The sequence below is a fragment of the Diadema antillarum genome, unplaced genomic scaffold (genome assembly GCF_040938485.1).
Source record: "Diadema antillarum isolate AM-2024a unplaced genomic scaffold, OU_Dant_1.0 seq00001390_RagTag, whole genome shotgun sequence".
Taxonomy (NCBI): Eukaryota; Metazoa; Echinodermata; class Echinoidea; order Diadematoida; family Diadematidae; genus Diadema; species Diadema antillarum.
In genome coordinates, this window is record NW_027272145.1 from 54,772 (window position 1) to 74,532 (window position 19,761).

General features: G+C 39.5%; 2 protein-coding genes across 2 annotated transcripts in view; one reads left to right on the forward strand and one right to left on the reverse strand.

Moving 5' to 3' along the window:
* Positions 1–12,283: 12,283 nt before the first annotated feature.
* LOC139708935 (palmitoyltransferase ZDHHC4-like) lies at positions 12,284–17,530 on the reverse strand. Its single transcript, XM_071620902.1, has 5 exons — positions 17,402–17,530; positions 16,051–16,133; positions 15,084–15,388; positions 14,185–14,429; positions 12,284–13,095 (listed from the first exon to the last, which is right to left on the reverse strand). Exons 1-5 carry the CDS (start codon positions 17,528–17,530, stop codon positions 12,754–12,756), a joined length of 1,104 nt encoding a protein of 367 aa, XP_071477003.1. The 3' UTR covers positions 12,284–12,753.
* Positions 17,531–19,434: 1,904 nt separating this feature from the next.
* The window catches only part of LOC139708922 (delphilin-like), a 50,228-nt gene continuing 49,901 nt past the window's right edge, over positions 19,435–19,761 (forward strand). The window contains exon 1 of the mRNA XM_071620886.1: positions 19,435–19,542. The gene's annotated coding sequence lies outside the window, so the exon portion shown is untranslated. The remainder of the gene's footprint in view (positions 19,543–19,761) is intronic.

Consider the following 19,761-nt stretch of genomic DNA (forward strand, 5'->3'; position numbering starts at 1 on the left):
AGCTACTGTACATTTCTTGAATGACTTGACAATCGTTCATCACCAAATTTAATGCATTGCCAAAAGTCACAACTTACTTGAGAAATGTAACAATAAAAAGCATGGAGCAACTACTGTGTTGTAGCTCCATGCTTCGAACATGTTTGCTGTTTTTATGTAGGTAATCTCGAGCAGGCTGTTGTCATATTTTTAAACAAGTGGCTTTTCCTCTGAATCCAGAAGTATGTGTATGGGAAAATTATACTTCCTACACAGTTCCACTATTCAGAAAGAAGTTCAGTTTCTTCACGTGTGTGTATTTTCATGCAAAGAAAATCTACTTGGTCTCTAAGGAAAAAACAAAACAAAAAAGACACCTATTCGTTTCTGTCAGTATGGTGGAGGCTAGACTTCTTTTGCATATTTGGAAATTATTAATCAATGACTTCTTGCCTTGTTGCAAGAATGAATGCACATAGTTTTGAAAGTACCTACTAATTTGCAATGCAAACAGCTGCTATGATACCTTCTCTCAATTCATTGGAAGGTGGAGTGGTTTGATTTTTTGAAATCTGTTTCATGATGTCGATTTCTGAAACTTTCTCTTCTGTGACTTTGAATAGATTTAGGTAAACCAGAGCCAATGCTGCTCGATAATAATCAAATTATGGCTGAGCATTTTTGCTTTTTCAACAGAGTACATATGTTACTTTGATTTCAATAGAAATTATATATTTCCATGAAAATGCAAACAGGTAGTATGCATGATTAATGGTTTGAGATACAATGCACTTATGAGGAAATTATTTAGAACTACATGTATTCCAAAGTAATGATATGGTGTTAACTAATGAGAACATTTTCTTAAAAAACTAGTGGATTTTGCGGCATGTGATGGGTCTTAAAAAGGTGCTGAATGAAGACAAAAGAAAACTTGCTTTAACAATAAAAGAAGTTGGTTATATTAATTTTATCCTATTTTTCCTCACTTTCATCGGTTGGTAATGTCAGAAATCATTTAGAGATATTATGTATGCACTTGCACCTATATGTATCTGTATATTCATGCTCCTGCACATTTATAGTATGACATATCTATGCAATGCAATCCCCCATAATGCTTAAACACTATATCATTTTATTCTGATATAAAGAGCTGTCTTTGGAGAAGAAGAAGAAAATAGGAAGGAGAAGAAAGAAAGAAGAAGATAAAGAAAAAAAAACAACTTATTTTGATTTGCAGAGAAATCATATAAAAAAGAACTGGTACAGTACCAGTAAATCCATGGAATCAATTAGCCTTGCAGTTATCAAACTGTTACAAGTGTGAAAACAATGAAGGTTATATTGTGGAGTTTCATTAGTCTTCTAGTCACAAAGAACAGTCATACCACCGTGGCCACTTTGACCCCGTTTACAGTGCGAGGCTCGGCCGCGGCCGAGCCGCGGCCTGGCCCAGCCCCGCTTCAGTGTAAACGCGCAAAAGGCCAAATTTGGCCTCGCTCTTAAGGTGGTCTCGGCCTTTTCTCAGTGTAAACACAAACTGGGCCAAATGTGCAGCCAATTTTAGTCTGGCTTCCAAACCCTCTGCCTGTACTTTTTCGCTATTCAGGATATTAACCCCCTCAATGTCAAAAACTAGTATAGTTTAAGGTGGTTTTGTCTTGCAAAGAATTTTTTCCTTCAGCAAAGGCCTTTGCCCAAACGGCGACTTTGTCGCCACGGAATTCAGTTGGCAAAGGGTCTGAAAACCAGACAATACCAAATTGTGTTTGTTTACAAGCAGAGCGCCACTACGACAAAATATTAAACGGACAAAATTGCGGGGCTCGGCCGCGCAATTGAGGCCGGGCTCCGCACTGTAAACGGGGTCTAACAGCACTGGGCCCTGAACTATCAAAAGATATGATCGATTTCAAATTTCCTTAACACGCAGGCTGCCATAGACTTATGCTCCAAATCAACTTTATTATCAAGTTTCACTCTTCATAAAAGAGGGCTCTGGCTGATTAACGGTAATCAAAGCTATCTTTCTGGTTTATCGTCTGCTTCAGACGTTTAGATTCTTTCATTTTGTTTTGCAAGCAGGGCCGTCAGTAAAGAGGGACAAGAACAATGATATGAGATAGGCAAATCCTCAATGGTATTAACTAGAGACATTTTGCAATAACATGTAATTTGTGTAATGGAGACAAATTTTTACAGTCACACTGTCCACTTTTAAGGACATTTGGTTGTGGGGCAAAATACACAACTTTATTAGTTGTGGACAAACCCTTTGGGAAGTTACCGTAAGTTGTCTTTGCTGGGATGCAATCTGCAAGGCTTGCCATAATACCATGTTTCTTTCATGCTTCAGGCTGTTCAAAGATTTAGGAAATTTGCTTGTTTTCTGGCACTTTGTGCAGGCATTCAACAAAAATTCGTGAGACATTACTATATATGCACAAAAAAAAATGTCTCTAGAATGAATAATTTATATGAAGGATATTCATGCCTTTAATAGTCTATGGTGTATTACGTGATAGTTCTTTAAAGGGTGAGAGTGACAGTGGAGGATATACAACACACATACAGCTGTATAAGATGTGCAAGATGTCGTCAAAGTTGACGAAACCGAAAGAGACGTAGATCTATGGTTTATTCATACAGCTTGTACTACTGAAACAATAAAAATGTTTTAATGTTTAACTTTGAGAGGGTAAACATTTGCCTGAATTGTACCTGTTAGAGGATGGAAACTTTGAATTGTTATGTTCTGGTATGTTATATGTCACGAGATCAAATTTTCTATGCTTTTTAACATGGATGCTATGGTTTAGAATTTGTTGTTTCTTTTGCTCCAGTGTTTTCTGTCTGATAATTCCAAGTGGATACTCATTGCTTTTATTTCTATGCAGAGTTTGTCTATTTGATATAATTTTGATTTGCGATGAGACTCATAGGAGATAAGAATTGAGTCTATTAAAGTCTTGTCATTCAGAAAATCAGTGATCTGATACAAAAAAATATATATACTGCAGGTGTTTAATGACTTGACCTCAGTTATTCATTTTGTATGTTAGTGACAAAATCATCATCAGGTCATTAAACTATGAGTGCTACTAGTATACACTTTGAAGATATGCCCGAGCAACATGTGTATAAATATGTACCATGCATTCCTTTTACCAGTATTGGAAGCATATTGATGTACAAGATTATTTGAATTGAATAATGAATTAAATTCAAAATGATTTGCAGGCAGTTGCTGTTGTTTGTTGGTGTACAATTTGTGTCATGAGCAAAAGCAATTTCCAGCTCTATGTCATTTTCCGTTGGGACAGGCGGATAGGACCAGGGACTGTCATTCACAAGCTCCCTGATTCAAGTCCCCTTGTTGCAGCGGTTATGCCCCTACGCAAGGCACCTTATCCCTCATGCATGGCCTAGTCCTTAAGAGGGAGGGACACTGAACCATCCGTCCTGTTGTTTCATGTTCACTAGCATCTGTTGCTTCCTTAGCTACCACATACTTTACAAGGTATACGTCAATATTTTTGTGCGATAGATTTTTTGTGTCGAGCGCTCAAAAACATAATTATTCACCGGTTCTTTAATTTGCACGCTGTGCAATTATCAACCTATTCACAATGCACGGACAAAATTGTGAAGATAATTTCCTGGGTTTTGGAATTCTTGCCAGCCAAAAGTTACATGAAACACATGAAGATTAATGCAAACATTTCTGCATTTACAGTACATCATTAGTTCAATTCCAATTGAATCCATTTCCAGTTCTAATTCTCTAGCTCTTTCATTCAAGAAGTTAATACGTGTAGAATGGTGTCATATGAGTTGTAAGGTGAGGACTCACCTCTGTTGACTGTCTTTCAGGTTCCGTGAATATTAGCACTTTTGCTTTCAGAGTACATTGTATAGACTACCATAAAGAAAAGACTTCATAGATTTAGTTTAAGTCAAACATTTCAGATCAACCTGCCGTGAACAAGCAGCAGTCCATCTACAGTACACTGTCTAAATGTGAAGTACATGTATTTTCACTTCTCTTCCCACTCACTCCATTGTGTTTTCATATGCCTTCCTCTTTACCACATGCCCCACATGTCATCTTGGAATGCATATCCAGCACAGTGGGCTCACATTAAATAAAAAACCAACCAACCAACCAACCAACAAACAAACAAACACTCCTTCAGACCATGAAAGTCACTTTGTGAAATCAAACTTTTATTAGGTTTGGAACATTCAACATCAATAACATAACCTAAAAAAAAAGAGAAGAAGTTTTAAACTTTGAGGCAAGAAAAACTTCACTACACACATGTCAACATTTATCTACAGTGTGATGTAGTTTCAAAAAAGGCCAACTTAATAAATTCATTGAGTTGAATTCAATTCTCCTCTCACAATTTAAAGATCGCCATCTTGCAATATTGGCCCTAATGCGTGCAATATTCCCTGGCATCCCATTCATTGCCATTCAATATAATATGAATGTGACATACAGTACAGTATACAACTTCCAAAGTCTGCTAATCATGAAACCATTTTCTTCAAGTGCAAGAACAGCTTTGTCAAAATCATTCTGGTACAGGGGCCATGGAACTGTTTGGGGTCAGTTTCCCTACTCTTTAAAGGTAGGGGATACCTTTTACAGACCTCCCAAAATGCAGCAAAACATTAGATATGAACCTCTGGGGACTTGCTTAGGCCACTGCTTAGAAATTTGGAAGTCAACAGTTATCTAAAATTTGAATAATGCACAAAACTCAACTACTCAGTAGTTCTGTGTGTCAGCCACACTTAAGCCTTTTTGTTGCATTCTTCTGTATTTGTGATCTATAAACACAAATCTAACAGTACAAGAGCTGATGTAATAACATATAGAGTGTGTGGTAAGAATGTATATAGAAATGTTTGTAAGTGTTGATGAACTTTCTTCACAAAATATACATGATGGACACACATGCAGTACATTGGGTCTGCAAAGGTAGCCTAGTAATGTACTGGAATTTACGGTGAGCCCCGAAAACAATTCAATTCAAAATCTAACCGTCAAAAAAATGTACTAAATGTTACCTTCCACTTTCAATACTTTATGGGAGTTTCTAAAATGATATTCTCTTCAACATACCACTGTATTTATACAACTCTTCATTTAAGGCATACAAATGGGATTCCCTACCTTTAAGAAAAAAATAAGAAATAGGGAAAAATCTGAAAATGATTTTAAAAAATAAAAAAAAATGTATATGAGTTGTGTACCGGTATTTGAATTGAATTGAATTGAACAGGTTTTATTAAAAATTATGTCTGGCAGCCAAAGGCTGAATTGCACATGCAATGTTTACAAGCATAATTATAAAAACAGATTACTTCAGTGCTTTGTACAAACAATGATATAAAGACATGATATTAAAAAAACAAAAAAAAAACAAAAACATTACAGTGGTCACATGTGGCAAATCACAACAAATAGTCAATCAGTGAGGGTACCAGCCCAATCCATGAATTGCTCTAAAAAAAACAACCCAAAAACAAAACAGAAAAAGAGAGAACGAAAAATTGACTTTAACATGGCAACACACTGCTCAACGCTGAAAAAAAAACTCACATTTCGCTATTACAACTAATGATGCAACTTTATCAGAGAGTACCAGCTCAATCAATACTAAGATTACTTTTAATATAAAAAAAAAGAAGAAAAAACAGGAGGAAAAACAGGGGGGAAGAGTTTACTGTCAACACATAGCTAATCGCTGAAAAATTACCCTATTTCTACTATCAATTTTGATTTTAAAAAAGAACAAAACAAATTTATACACCCGCACTTGACATTAATCACATGTGCCAAATTTCAAATAAGAATACATAAAAAACTAAATAAGTTAACTCAATCAACAATATATTTTCTGTAACCATCTTTATGACAGTTCATCATAGATGCAACATATCTTTTGCATATCAAAAAACTATCTCCATCAAAAAAACTTTGGAAATGATCAAGGAATGGTGCTTGGTGGAAGATCACACGGACAAATACATTTGAAAATATTTCCTTTTATTAACTCACAAATTTTTGAATATCTAAGGATGAAGTATGCTCTCTTTGAGTTTGAGGACTTGAGTGTAGAGGTTGGAGAAGTATCTCGGATAGTTACTGACCCTGATACTGACCCGATAAACCCACTTGATCAAGTTGGGAAAGATGGTGAACGTGATGTGGCCGAGCGCGGGATCGAACAGCAGTATGAAATCACCTAGGAGTTATTCTGATACAGTAGTTGCAGTGAATGACTCAAAGCTGATATTATGTGAAAAACCGAATAAGCTCTGTGATGGACGCACCATTGATACTGACATTGAATTTGGTCGAGGAAAATGGACTAAAAAAACCTGTTAGATAAGACTCAGGTGACTTAGAAGAAGAAATGGAATCGGAGAGTGAGGATGACGCACAGCCGAGACCTGCCAAAAAAGACAAAGAAGACCTGACAACTGACGGTTTCTGATTGTAACAAGGTTGCCAGTCAGCTACGAGACTGATTGAACAAGAGTGGCACAGGTTCAACATTAGTCAATTCAGATTCTTCTGACGAAGAACCGCCTGTGCAGACAGAATTAAATAAAAAAGTCTGTGACCTGCAAAATCTTCTGAAAAAAGAGCAGAAGGAAAAAAGTGTTCTGTAAGAACAGTCTTCTCTTGCTCAAAGATAAGCCTCAACACTTCGCTACAACAATGGAAAAGATGGAGAAACGGTTGGTGACCTGTCTGAAGGACACTGGAGGCAACCAGAGCCGAAAGTCAACATCAGGACTGTCCTCATCTGCAACTGTATCCGTTGACGACATGCTGCAAGCGATTTGGCAGAAGAACACAAGAGCGGCACAGGTTCAACATTAGTCGATTCAGATTCTTCTGACGAAGAACTGCCTACGCAGACAGAATCAAACAAAAAAGTCTGAGACCTGCAAAATCTTCTGCAAAAAGAGCAAAAGGAAAAAATGTTCTATAAGAACAGTTTTCTCTTGCTCAAAGATAAACTTCCACACTTCATTACAATAATGGAAAAGATGGAAGAGCGGTTGGTGACCTGCCTGAAGGACACTGGAGGCAACCAGAGCCGATAGTCAACATCAGGACTGTCCTCATCTGCAACTGTATCCATTGACGACATGCTGCAAGGCTCAAGCGATTTGCAGAAGAACAGATAGAGAGCATGGTGGACCTCTCACCCAAGGTGATCAGCGAGATTTCGGAAAATCAACTAATGACCTTCTGGTAGTTCTGTTTGGACGGGAAGAGCTCTACAAGTATTCCTTGACCGGTGCAGCCAACAGTCATGGGGAAAAAAAGAACTTGCCCTCGGTAAGGACAAAGTGGATGCTTTGATCACTTATGTCCAGCAACACTTCCCCAGAAGATTGTATCTGTGCCTTTCACTTTTCCCTAAAATAGATTTGTTGTCTGGCTTGACTAGAGTAAATCTAGAATTACAGAGCTTGAAAGGGAATTAACCCTTTGCACAAATGTGAAATTAATGAATGCAGAAATGTTTGAGAATCATATCAGCGAAGTATGAGGAAAAGTGGACCACCTTTTCAAAAAGTTATGAAGTTCAAAGTTTTGGGTAAATCAATACCATGTATTGTCACTGCTGGAAAATAAAAGGCTACAACAATTCCCAATTTAACAGTAGTGGAACAATTAAAGAAGAATTAAACACATTTTCTTTATTCTAGCACAATGAAAGAGCAATTGACTAACCTCTTCAGAAGGAAGGGTGAATAATATTCCCCTTCTCATATGTCAGGAACAAGTTGACTGAATGAGTACTTTTCCAGTAAAATTAAACTTAGATAATTTCTACTGGAGAAGTGTGATCTGATTATGAGACATTGATAGGTTTGTGTGTGTGTGTGTGTGTGTGTGTGTGTGTGTGTGTGTGTGTGTGTGTTTGTTTGTTTATGCGTGTATTAGGGTATCACTAGTTTTTCTGATCACCTTTCTCAACAAGTTACAGTTTCCAGCTACCTATTAGGATAGGAGGTACAGTGTACATAAGAATATTGTGGCAATACGCTGTTTATGCGATCTGGCTAAATGCCTGAATTATAATGTTTATGCCGCAGAAGTTTCTTCACTCATCTAATGATTTGAGGAATGATCATGTGTCTCTGCAGATGTGGAATTGCTAAACAATGTGTGCTAAGGGCAGATGCACAGTCAAGACGCGTAATCCAGCCACGTAGAAGAAGTAGAATGTGGACTATGTGATAGTCGAGGAAGACTTTACACCCCTTCTGAGTAAAGCAGTGGCAGAAAAATTGGGCATCATAACAGTGAACTATGATTCCATTAAACAAGTCAACTCAGCTAGACAGACTGATTTCATGGAGGAGTATACTCTTGATGTCTTCTCGTCATCACGAGTTGGGACATTGTCAGGTGATGAAGTCCACTTGTTGACTGAAGAAAATGCACAGCCAGTCATCCGTCCATCTAGAACTGTGCCCGAGTCACTGAAGGCAGCAGTGAAGGAGGAGCTGGACAATCTTCAATGCAGAGGCGTGATTGAAGGAGTGCACAAGCCAACGGACTGGGTCAGCCAGATGTCTGTCGCTCAGAAGAAGTCTGGAAAAGTCAGAATTTGTCCGGATCCAAGATCGTTGAATCTGGTGTTGAAAAGAGAGCACTACCCTCTACCCATACTCCATGACATACTACCAGAGTTGGCTACTGCTAGTCTGTTTTCAGTCTGTGATCTCAAAGATGGTTATCTCCACTGTGCCCTAGATGAAGACTCCAGTCTGCTGACTACATTTGCTACACCATGGGAAAGGTATAGATGGAAGAGATTGCCTTTCGGACTCAAGGTGAGCTGTGAGATCTCCAAGAAGAAACTGCATCAGGCACTAGAAGGCCTCAGTGGAGTATGTTGTGTTGCTGATGACATCATCGTGTGGGGAAGTGATGAAGCAGAACACAATTCTCAGATCGTCTGTGTGAACTATGTTGCAGAGATATCATGATGTGGGCATCATGCTCAACACGGAGAAGTGTCGATTTGGGTGAATTCTTGGACACATCATCTCAAGCTCTGGGTTGAAGCAGGATCCATCAAAGGTGGAGGCTATCCTGAAGATGACTGCCCCAACCAACAAAGATGACAATGAACATTTATGAGGCATGGTAAACTACCTAGCCCGGTATCTCCCGAATCTCTCTGACGTAACGCAAGCTCTGAATGAGTTGTCTCGCAAAAACGTTGCCTGGAACTGGGATGCCAACCATGAAGAGGCATTCAGAAAGCTGAAACAGTTGCTGAGAGAAGCACCAGTGCTGATGTACTACGACCAGGCAAAAGAACTTGTCATACACACAGATGCTAGTGCACTTGGCCTAGGTGCAGTGATGATGCAGGGAGGCAGACCGATTGCTTATGCCAGCAGAGCTCTGAGGGACGCTGAGTTTGCGGTACTCGGTGATCGAGAAAGAGATGCTCGCAATAGTCTTCGCACTCGAGAAGTGGAACCAGTTCACGTTCGGTCGGGAAGTCACAGTTTACTCAGACCACAAGCCTCTGGAGAGCATCATCAAAGTGTCAGAGGTGTCAGAGTGGTTCAATTGTCCACATCATTCTGAAGAACAGAAGGGACCAGGACAGGGATTAATCCACGCAGGAAACAGGCCAGACCGTTTCATTTGATACGAGTGGAGAATGCATGGAGCTACGTGTACATTAGCATGCAGTACAGTAGCAAAGCAACACAGTGTATTGAGATGTACTAACCCAACGTGTGCGGTGACATACATTGCATTGAATGTGCTTGACTGTATTGTGTGTCCAATGACCTGCATAGGCACTGTAAGCAGAGGGAACAGAAAGTTCAAGAGGTCAAATGACCAGACTGCATGCACAGTGTATGTAGCTGCAGGTATTGAGAACGCATATGGTGCATGCAAAATACTAACCCCCTGTTATACATTGTACTTGTTGAAAAGATACAGTTTTATGCTAATTTAGTTTAACACTATTCATGTGAGTGAATGATCAGAGAGTGAACATGGCATACTTAACCAAACCAGCACTGCTAGATTTGAGTGGTAATTTGTCTGAGAATTGGAAGAGATTTAAGCAAAGATTCACTCTGTACAATGTTGCTTCTGGAATGTCTAAGAAAGATGATAAAGCACAAACATCAATGTTGTTGCATGTGATAGGTGATGCTGCCCTTGATATTTACAATACATTCACATTTGCTGAGGGTGATGAGATGACATTGGAGAAAGTGCTTGAACAGTTTGAGAAATATTGCACTCCCAAAAAGAATGTCACATATGAGTGGCATAAATTCTTTCCCAGATCTAAGGGTGTGAGTAAGAACGTTGATCAGTATGTCACAGAATTGAGAAATCATGCACAATTGAGTGAATTTGGAGAGTTGACTGATAGTTTGATCAGAGATCAGATAATTTGTGGAATCACAGATGGTGGTTTGCATGAGCGTTTGCTCAGAGAGGATGATTTGACACTAGTTCAAAAGGTATTGCAAATTTGTCGTGCTGCTGAAATTACCAGAGCTCAGGCACAAGAGCTTGATTCAAAGGTAGCTGTGTCGATGCTTTAAACAAAAAGGCAGTCAATCCCGGTAAAAAATCAGAAACTAGTTTCAAGGTGGAAACAAAAACAAAGTCTTGGTCAGAATTCCAAGGCTTGTGGCAGGTGTGGCAATCGACATGCCATGAATGCATGCCCTGCACAAGGAAAGGTGTGTAAAAAATGTGGGAAAATGAATCACTTCGCAAATAGTTGCAAAAGTCGTGTTCAGATAAATGAACTGCAGAGCAATTCCAAGGATGGGAGTCTTCTTATTGATATTGTCAAGTCACAGGAGTCAAGCGACGAATGGAAAGCACATCTCATGGTGAATGAGTGTCAAGTGCTGTTCAAATTAGATACATGCGCACAAACAAATCTACTCCCAGAGAGTGTGTCTCTCAGCCTTAGAATTGTCTCAACAATGCATCTTCATCTCTAAGCATTCCCACTCCAAATCTAAATGCCAAGTCACCAGTCTAACTTCTGGGAGCTAGAAAGACTTCACAAGACTACTGCGACGGTGGTCATGAACAAACCTGAGGAGCCATTTTGCGAGATATGGTCTTCCAGACACCATCGTGAGTGATAATGGTCCACCGTTTGGGTCAAGGGAATTCGACACATTTGTAGCAGAACTTGGAATCAATCACCAGAGAAAATATTGCCCTACAACAGCAAGGCGAACAGGAAAGCAGAGGCAGCCGTGAAAGCAGCAAAGAAAGGGCTGAAGAAGTGTCATTCATCAGGAGAAGATGAAAGCCTTGCTCTCTTGAACTTGAAAAACACACCAAGTCAAGGTGTTGACTCCAGCCCAGCTCAAAGGTTCCTTGGACAATGAACTAAAACTGGCATCCCAACAACTCAGTCTCTCCTTCAGCCGAGGAAACATGACAGTAAACATGAGAAACAACAACTAGAGCTGAACAAGAAAAGGCAGGCAAAGTATTGTGACAGACACACCTAGACACTGCCTGATCTTGCGGAGGGTGACGTGGTGAGAATGAAACCATTTTGCCCAGGAGAGGATCACTGGAGGAAGGCAACAGTACTCCGCAGACTGAATGAGCGGTCCTATGAGGTGGACCACGATGGTACCTATAGATGGAACAGAGAGCATCTGAGGGCCAGCAGAGAACCACCTGGTCCAGAGGACCCTGTGCTGGTTACCATTAAACCGGAGACAGACTCAGGCACTCTCGACCAGTGGCAGGTGTTTCCTGTGATGGTGCCGATTCGAGCCCCAGTTCCAGTACCAGTTCCTGTCCCGGTTCCAGCCCTGGTTCCATCCATAGTTCCAGCAACAGGTCTAGGGTTGCAACTCCTACCCGTTCCCGAGACCAGCCCCTTTCCCACATTAACCAGGGTGACATCACATCTGAGGTGTCCAGGCCACATGGGAAGCCACCAGCCGTTCCAGTCTGACGGTCAGGCCGCCAGAGAAGAGCCCCAGCGAAGCTGAGCGATTTCGTACTGCGTTAAGGTTTTAATGAAAATTGTTTTGGTCTTGTTTTAAAGTTCATCAAAAAGAAAATGTAATTCTTGTGGCTTCTGGTATAAAAAAAAAATAAACAAAAAGAGAATTGTCACATTTTGGGTACAATTGTTTGTGAAAATTGCACAGATTGATGCAAAGACAAAAAAAAAATACCAAGACAGTTTTCTGTTCATGCATGCACATCAAACGTGTGATCCCGGAGTATTTTATAATTATAATTTACATGCAGCTAATAAACACACACACTGGTCAAGCTGGACCCTGAAAATATTCGCTATGATGTTGGTTCTGTTGACTCCCTGACTCCTTATTATATACCAAAGATGTTACAAATGTAACAGCACAAGAGGTTCACACATGCAGTTAGTCATTACATGAGAGAGAGTAGATACTCTGGTAGTGTGTACTGCAATAGGAAGTACTGTAATAGCTGTCCGATACAAATATGCTGTGTTCACTCACCTCAGATTACGTGAACATGACTTTAAATATGTTTGGAACTAGGCTTGTAGTGTATGTGTTTCATAATCAACAGGCTAGACTGTAACATTAACTGCTCTTATAACTCCTCTTCCCTAAATCCTCTCCTTCTGTTGTGTTATGACCAGTACTGTTATACTCTATGTTACATTGTAGTACTGTAATAGCTGTCCAATGAACATAAATACTCAGTCACCTAGGAGCATGTGGACATACAACTTCAACGATGTTTGAAACAAGTCCAGTGTTGTATATGTTTCCAAGACGACGAACATGACCACTACATTGTCTTCTCTTGCCTGGCCTCTTCCGTGAATTCTTTATCTCTGTGGTTTTCTGACCGTGAGAGTGGACGCTACACGCTTCCTGTGAGTGGACGTGGGTGGAGATGCGAGACCGCTTGTATCTCTCGTTGGTGGTCTGGTTGCTCAGGGCCAGGTAGAGGTGATAGAGGGTGAAGGCTGCGATCAGTATGGAGAGCAGCGCCAGAGATACCATGATGAAGATGGGCATGGGTCTCTCCATGAAGAGGTGCTGTTTCGAAAGTGGGAAGAGGTCACGCTTCAATGACAGCTTGCAACAGAAAATTAACCTTTGAAAACTTTCAGTAGATTATGGTTATGATTCTTAGCTGGATCATGAAATGAAAAAAGCTGCATCCAGCATTATGCTCTACATTCACATACCAAAATCAATCAATCAATCTATTTATCTGTCTATCTATCTATCTCTCTATCTATCTATCTATCAATCCATCCATCCATCCATCTATCTATCTATCTATTTATCTACTAAAAGCAACAGTTTACAAGTGGGAACTGATTAAATCCTCCATTTCATGAATACACTTTTATACAAAAAAAAAAAGAAGACAAAAATGAAAGCTTTCCAAAGAGTCATGACTCATCCTTTTTACAAACTTTCTACAGAGTTCTCTGTTGACATGTTAGTACATAAAGTATGTATTGTTCTCAACTGAATTTAACCCGTTGAAGACGAGTCCCGAGAATACTCGGGCAGGTGTCTATGGCAAATGTGTGTTATAGCAAAATCAGTCCGTCCTCAACTGATTAACACCCACTGTTACCCAAGTGAATGCAAAAATTAGTGGATGAACAAAACACAAACTCAAGAACTGAAGGTAGGTGGGCTGCATCATGGACAGTCATCTTTGGAGGGTATGGCAAAACTGAAAGCAACAGAGCTGTCTGGGTTGTGTGACATTGAGCTATAAAATTGTAAGTCAAATTTTGAGCAAATTTTGATCAATAGGGTATTGCATTCTTGAACATGGACTCCAAAGAAAATCAAACCAAAGGACTAACAGAATGACTTTGCTGCAACATGATCCTTTTTTGTTTGTCCATATTATTCTGATCATATCATACCCATGTATGGTAATGTCTCATAGACTTGATACATGATATGCAGTATGGTTGCCATAGGCATTGGGGTTACAATTACAGTCTCATCTTTCATAGAAAGACATTTGCATATATTTATATTTATATACAGGTTTCCACTAGATTCAGAACACCAGTACAGCTTCCAGTGACTTCATACAATGTAGCTTTAGGATTTGTTAGGCTGCATTGACTCGACAGGAGACTATTATATTCATACCTGGACTGCAACCTGCCAGGTGACGGGCCTGAGAATTCCGTCGGGACCAACGTAGCTGGCTCTGAGCAGACCACTAGTCTCGGCAAACAACCTCAGAGTTGAGGCGATGCTGTATGACACGAAGCTCGTGCCAAGAGTGAGAGACATGAGGAGGAGCAAGAAATAGCGGACGTTGAGCCCACCGATGCAGTTATTGAGCCAGGTGCAGTGGTGGTCGAAACGATGGACACAGTGATCGCAAGTAACTTGAAGAGAAAACATGAGACAAAAAAAAATGTATGTCATAATTTTGTTTTCACCAAATTTAAGGTTATCCAGCAAAAGAATACTTGGTATAATTTATGCAATTTTTCATGACAGAAAAACAGATTCTCAACAATATTTAGCATTTAGAATGACAGCATGAATGCCTTACCTACTTCACCATGTCACTTCAAACACAAGTTAAAGGAATTTAACAACAGTCAGCCACTGATTTACTACATAGCATCATGATCATGACATTTATAACTTTATAATGAGTTCAAGTAGGGAGATTAATTTCTGTGTATATAGATTGAGGCACAGATATGCATGTCATACATGAATATGATGAAACGGTTCACACATTTCAATCAAAATATATCAATGAAACATAAATCCAAAAACAGTCGCAGGATGTTCTTCAGCTTTGGGTTCACAAACCTCTCCAGATTCTCTTACCCCATGAGAGGTGTTTGCACCACACTTACACTTTGCAGAATCTATGCAGTGTAATGCTCAGTAGTAAGATATAATCTTGCCTCACATAATTACTGTCATATAAGCTGAAGAGGAAATCGATGTCCATGACAATCATGATCATACTAACAGATTTACATCACTGCTGCATTTTTATGTAGGGTTTTGTCGTGGCTCACCACAGTGCTTAGATCTGGCAGGCTTTGTAATCCCACATGTCCAGCATTTCCTTCCTGTGAGATAAAGCTCCTCATCAAACTCGTAGACATCTCCATAGTGGTGCAAAGTGGTCTTGCTTATGACACCTGGATCGGTCCCGCAGCAAAACAGGTACAGCCAGAGACACCAGACAAACCAGGTGTAGGTTCCTAGGATGACCAGGGGCGGCGCCCCCACCGTCGTGGCAACGGGTAAGACCTCTGTAGTGTAGTAGTAGGCCACAAGAAGGAGAATGATGACATAGACGTACTTGAAGACTGGGTTTCTGAGAAAGGTACGGGACAAGTGATTGCAATGAGGAATAGAAAAGGTACCAAGCATTAGGAATAATGTGATAGAATTCACATGTGGAAAAATCAAGACTACTCAGAGCAGTAATATACCCTTATGTGTAATGTGGGCTTCATAATGATCTTTATGCTATGATTTGTGTGTGAAATTGCCTTTCTTATCAATCACATTTTCAGGTGTTTAAACAGTTTGAGTCTAAAGACTCAAAATGTGGCATATAAACTACTAATCCCTCAAGTTCCTTGAAATCGCTTTGAAGGCAGCAGGTTAGGCCTATTATCACAGCTAATACTAATCACAGCCCATGTGGAATCATGGAGATCAAACTGCTATCTTGTTTAAACAACACTTGATCCCCCACAAAGAATTATAGTAATGGCAATAAAGACACTATACATATTTCTACAATTTTTGCTAGTTAAAATTCTGAATGTCATGCAACAATGCTGAAAGCTGAAATTCACATTGATAAAATGATGGAAACATGAAAGAAAGCATTTTTTTTCCTCTCCCATAATCAAGTCTTACAAGTGATGGATTTCCCCCAAAGTGGATGCCTACTGCAGATTCTGACACTACCAATTAAGTCTACAGTTGTTTAGATCTGCAAACTGTAGTATCCTGAAGTTGTCTTGCCTCTTGTACAGGAGATATTCGAGTCCATTATTTATTCCATCTTGAACAGATTGAGGTAGCAGCAGGGACAACCTTGTCACAATCTGCATTCACAGAAAGAGAGGGTAAAGAGATAGTTAGAGATGGCAGAGAGAGATATAAATACATGCAATACAAAATCAATATAATTTTGATTGAAAGAAAAAAATAAATAAAATGGTACATCATTTGAATTCACATTCCTGTGAGAAAACAACAAACAAATAAAAACCAAAGCCTTACAAACCACAAGATATTAAAAACAAGCATGCAAAATATTCCAACGAAGGTACAAATGTCAATAGTGACACAACATTTGCTCCAACGACAACTGCTCTGGTCTTATTTTCTCCAAAGACTTTGGGTTAGGATTAGGGTTGTGATAGGAGTATAGGTTTAGTTAAATGTAAGGATTTAACATGATTAGGGTTATATTTCTGGGTAGGTTTTACATTTAGCTTAGCGTACAGATATTTCATGGGAGCAAATGTCACGTATAACCAATGCCAACATCCACACATCAGAATCACAGAGATTCTTAAGATCTACACAGGAGATACTTATGTGTCACATGCATCTCAATAGGTGAAAATATTTCAAAATCAGAGATGCTTTCATATTCTTATGTTGAGAAAAGACAGTTTTTGTTTTGTTTTGATTTGGTTTGGTTTTCTTTTTCCAGAATCACGGAGACTTGGCAGCTCGAAGCTAAAATGTAGAGGTAAAGCCATGATGCATGTTCTTTGACTTGTCCTAACTTTTCATGTACAGTTCACTCCCGTTACAACGAACACGGTTATAACGAAATTTCGTTATAACGAAGTAAATCTTCTGGTCCCAAAATTATCACCATTAAAGTCTATGGTACAAATTCGCTTATAACGAACACAGTTATAGCAAAATTTCCGTTATAATGAAGTCTTTTCCGAGCACCACAGACAAAGAAAAACAAAAGAAATGTGCTCCATTATAATGAAATGTAAATTGCTTTTGAAAATACGAAGCGGAACAAGCATTTACAGCGTCTCTGCATGGGTGAACATTTCATACCACTGTGTGTTCGCTCCTTGTGTCACGCAGTTTCTGAGGGTGAACTTGCGTTTATTATTGTAATACAGTTATGCCATCACATTTCACATAGCTTTCCAGTGTATGATGAGTATTCAGCAAACATAATATGATATATATACATGGTTCCTTGTTTTCGTTATATATTGTATTTGTTCCGTTATAACGAAATTTCGTTATAACGAAAGAAAACTGCCGGTCCCGAGCATTTCGTTATAACGGGAGTGCACTGTATGAAACAGTCAAAAGAATATTTCTGGTATACCTGAATGGAACCTCTTCTAATGCTTCCAATGACTCCATTACGATGAAAGTCGTTATCGCCGAGCAACAGAATGTAAGAAGCCACACCAAATGTTACTCCATATGTAATCATTAGAGTCAAGAAATCCATTTTGAAGACAGTTGCTTTCTTTCAGCATCATAACTTCTCTTCAGTCCAACGAAGCTGCAGCGTGATGACACAGATGCCTGTAAGCTAGCAGATAACATCATATGTTCAAATTGAGTATGGTAATGCACATTTTTACATGTTTTTTTTTTCTTTCGTATGAGAATTGTACACAAGGGTAGAATATGGTATTTTTGTAATATCCCTGTAGCTGAATGCTTTCATTTGCTTTGTAAGTTAATTTGATGCTACTGTACGGTAATATGCCACCACCATATACTCACATATTTGAATCATTTATAAAGCACACATACACACACAAAGAAAGCAATATTAACCACACTTTCTTCATCTCCTTGTGTGGTCTGCAAGCTAGTCAACTCCAAACACAGAATTGAGTGATTACAAATCTCTATACTTTTCTGTGAAATATCTTGCATATGATATAGTTGCAAGTAAACTTAGCATTGTGTATATCCTCATTGCATATCATAGAGTTTCTAGCAAGTTTAGGACCAATATGCGCTATGCCTCCGTGCTGAAATTCCACCTCGCGCTATTAAAGAGGTTTCTGTGTACATGTCCCCTACATTAAGTTGGCGGTCAAATTTGGACGGCATTTCTATAGTCGAATTACAGTTGTTTTTTTTAGACATCCATTTGAACTTTTCTAGGGTGGTCCATGTCCGCGGCACGTGGCAAAAAAAAAATGGTTAATTTTTAAGGAAAAAAGTAAAAAAACACCCTTCACTTGTTCTGGTAGAACTTTAAGTTGTACTTTTGTAGTCTTGTGTCTTCATGTGGCATGTGGTTGAGTTGTTCACAGTTCAGTTTCACTGAAGAAAGCTGTCTATTAAAAAGGGTTAAAGTTAGAGCTTCTACTAGCTTAGAACTCCTAGTAGAAGTGGAGTACAAGAACCGTGTGTATGGCGTATTAACTTTACTTGTAAATTACATTGTGGCAATTCAACATTGACCTGGCCTTGCTGGGCCAACACTTGCACCTACACACACAATCGACAAACAGCCACAATTTGCGCTTATATACAGTTGATAAACTTAGTACATCCAGATTATGTTTGTCACAATACTAAAATGAAAATCGTGATTGCATGCAGATTAGATCCCTTATTAAAGTTATGGCAACAATGCAGCATGCATGGACATGATGGAAATTGTCATTAGCATGTTCATTACTTACACAAATACTAATAGGTGGGACAAGTACCTAAGGGCCATATATCGTCTGTTCCCGCAATTTTAGAGCAAACTCTCTCCGCTCCGGTCGATCTTCTCATTTATGTGGCTAGATCCGAACTCCTTTCACGAAAAACCTGGTTTAAACACCCGACGTTCACGTCACACGTAATCATGAATTTACTTAGAGCGACTGAATTGTCTCAAATTACTCTAAAGAAGAAATACCCGTATGTTCGCTTGACCATTTCGCAGATTGGGCTCCATACCTTCCGACAGACGCGACACAGCTCTGCAGTCATCACGGTCACCCACCTTTCATTCATCCTATCCGCGATCCGATTGAGACACGCATCGCGTAAATTTATAGTACCATAGCCAGTGCACTACCATGCAGGAAAGCGCGGCTTCCGCATACAAAGCGATCCGCTCACGATACGACACGACAATGAATAGTGAGATGCTGCGCATTGGCTTTATCATGTCACGTGACAAAGGCTGGTCCAAATTTTTGATTGCTAGAGACGCCATCTACTGAGTAACGGCAGTACGGTACTTGTACGACGCACGTATCAAGCGATTTGCATTGTGAACAAGTGTATTGCAGCTGGTGGCGATTTTGGTGTACAACCCATTACAACAACACTGCACTTTTCCACCCGTACCCGCACACGCTTAGTCAGTGAGCTGTGCCGTACAGGACTAGGACAGGGGAAGATGAAGAAATTTAAATTCGCCATGCACATGTTTTCGACGTAGACTTTTGGAATTATGTAGAATCGGAATACCCGGATAGTTTCATCTGCTGTCACAAACAGGTGAGTAGACCTATGATCTGATGATAGTCGTTAAATGAGTTAAACATATTTCCAACAATATTTCACAGACTTGGCTTCACTGACACTGACACTAAAATTTTGCATACGCATGTCCAGTGTCGATGAGGGCCGAGGGTGATGTCGGGTAAATGAAATTTGGATGATGAAGCTATTCATTTTAATTGTCTAGATCTAGTACAACATGGTACAAAAAAAGTA

Bases quoted from the DNA above. Each gene is read 5' to 3' on its own strand.
- LOC139708935 (XM_071620902.1), bottom strand. From the start codon at position 17,530: ATGGATTTCTTGACTCTAATGATTACATATGGAGTAACATTTGGTGTG. The intron at 16,134-17,401 runs GTATACCAGAAA...CTGTGAATGCAG, and splicing joins TTAGAAGAGGTTCCATTCAG to ATTGTGACAAGGTTGTCCCT. The intron at 13,096-14,184 runs GTATGAATATAA...CTTTCGAAACAG, and splicing joins CCTGGCAGGTTGCAGTCCAG to CACCTCTTCATGGAGAGACC.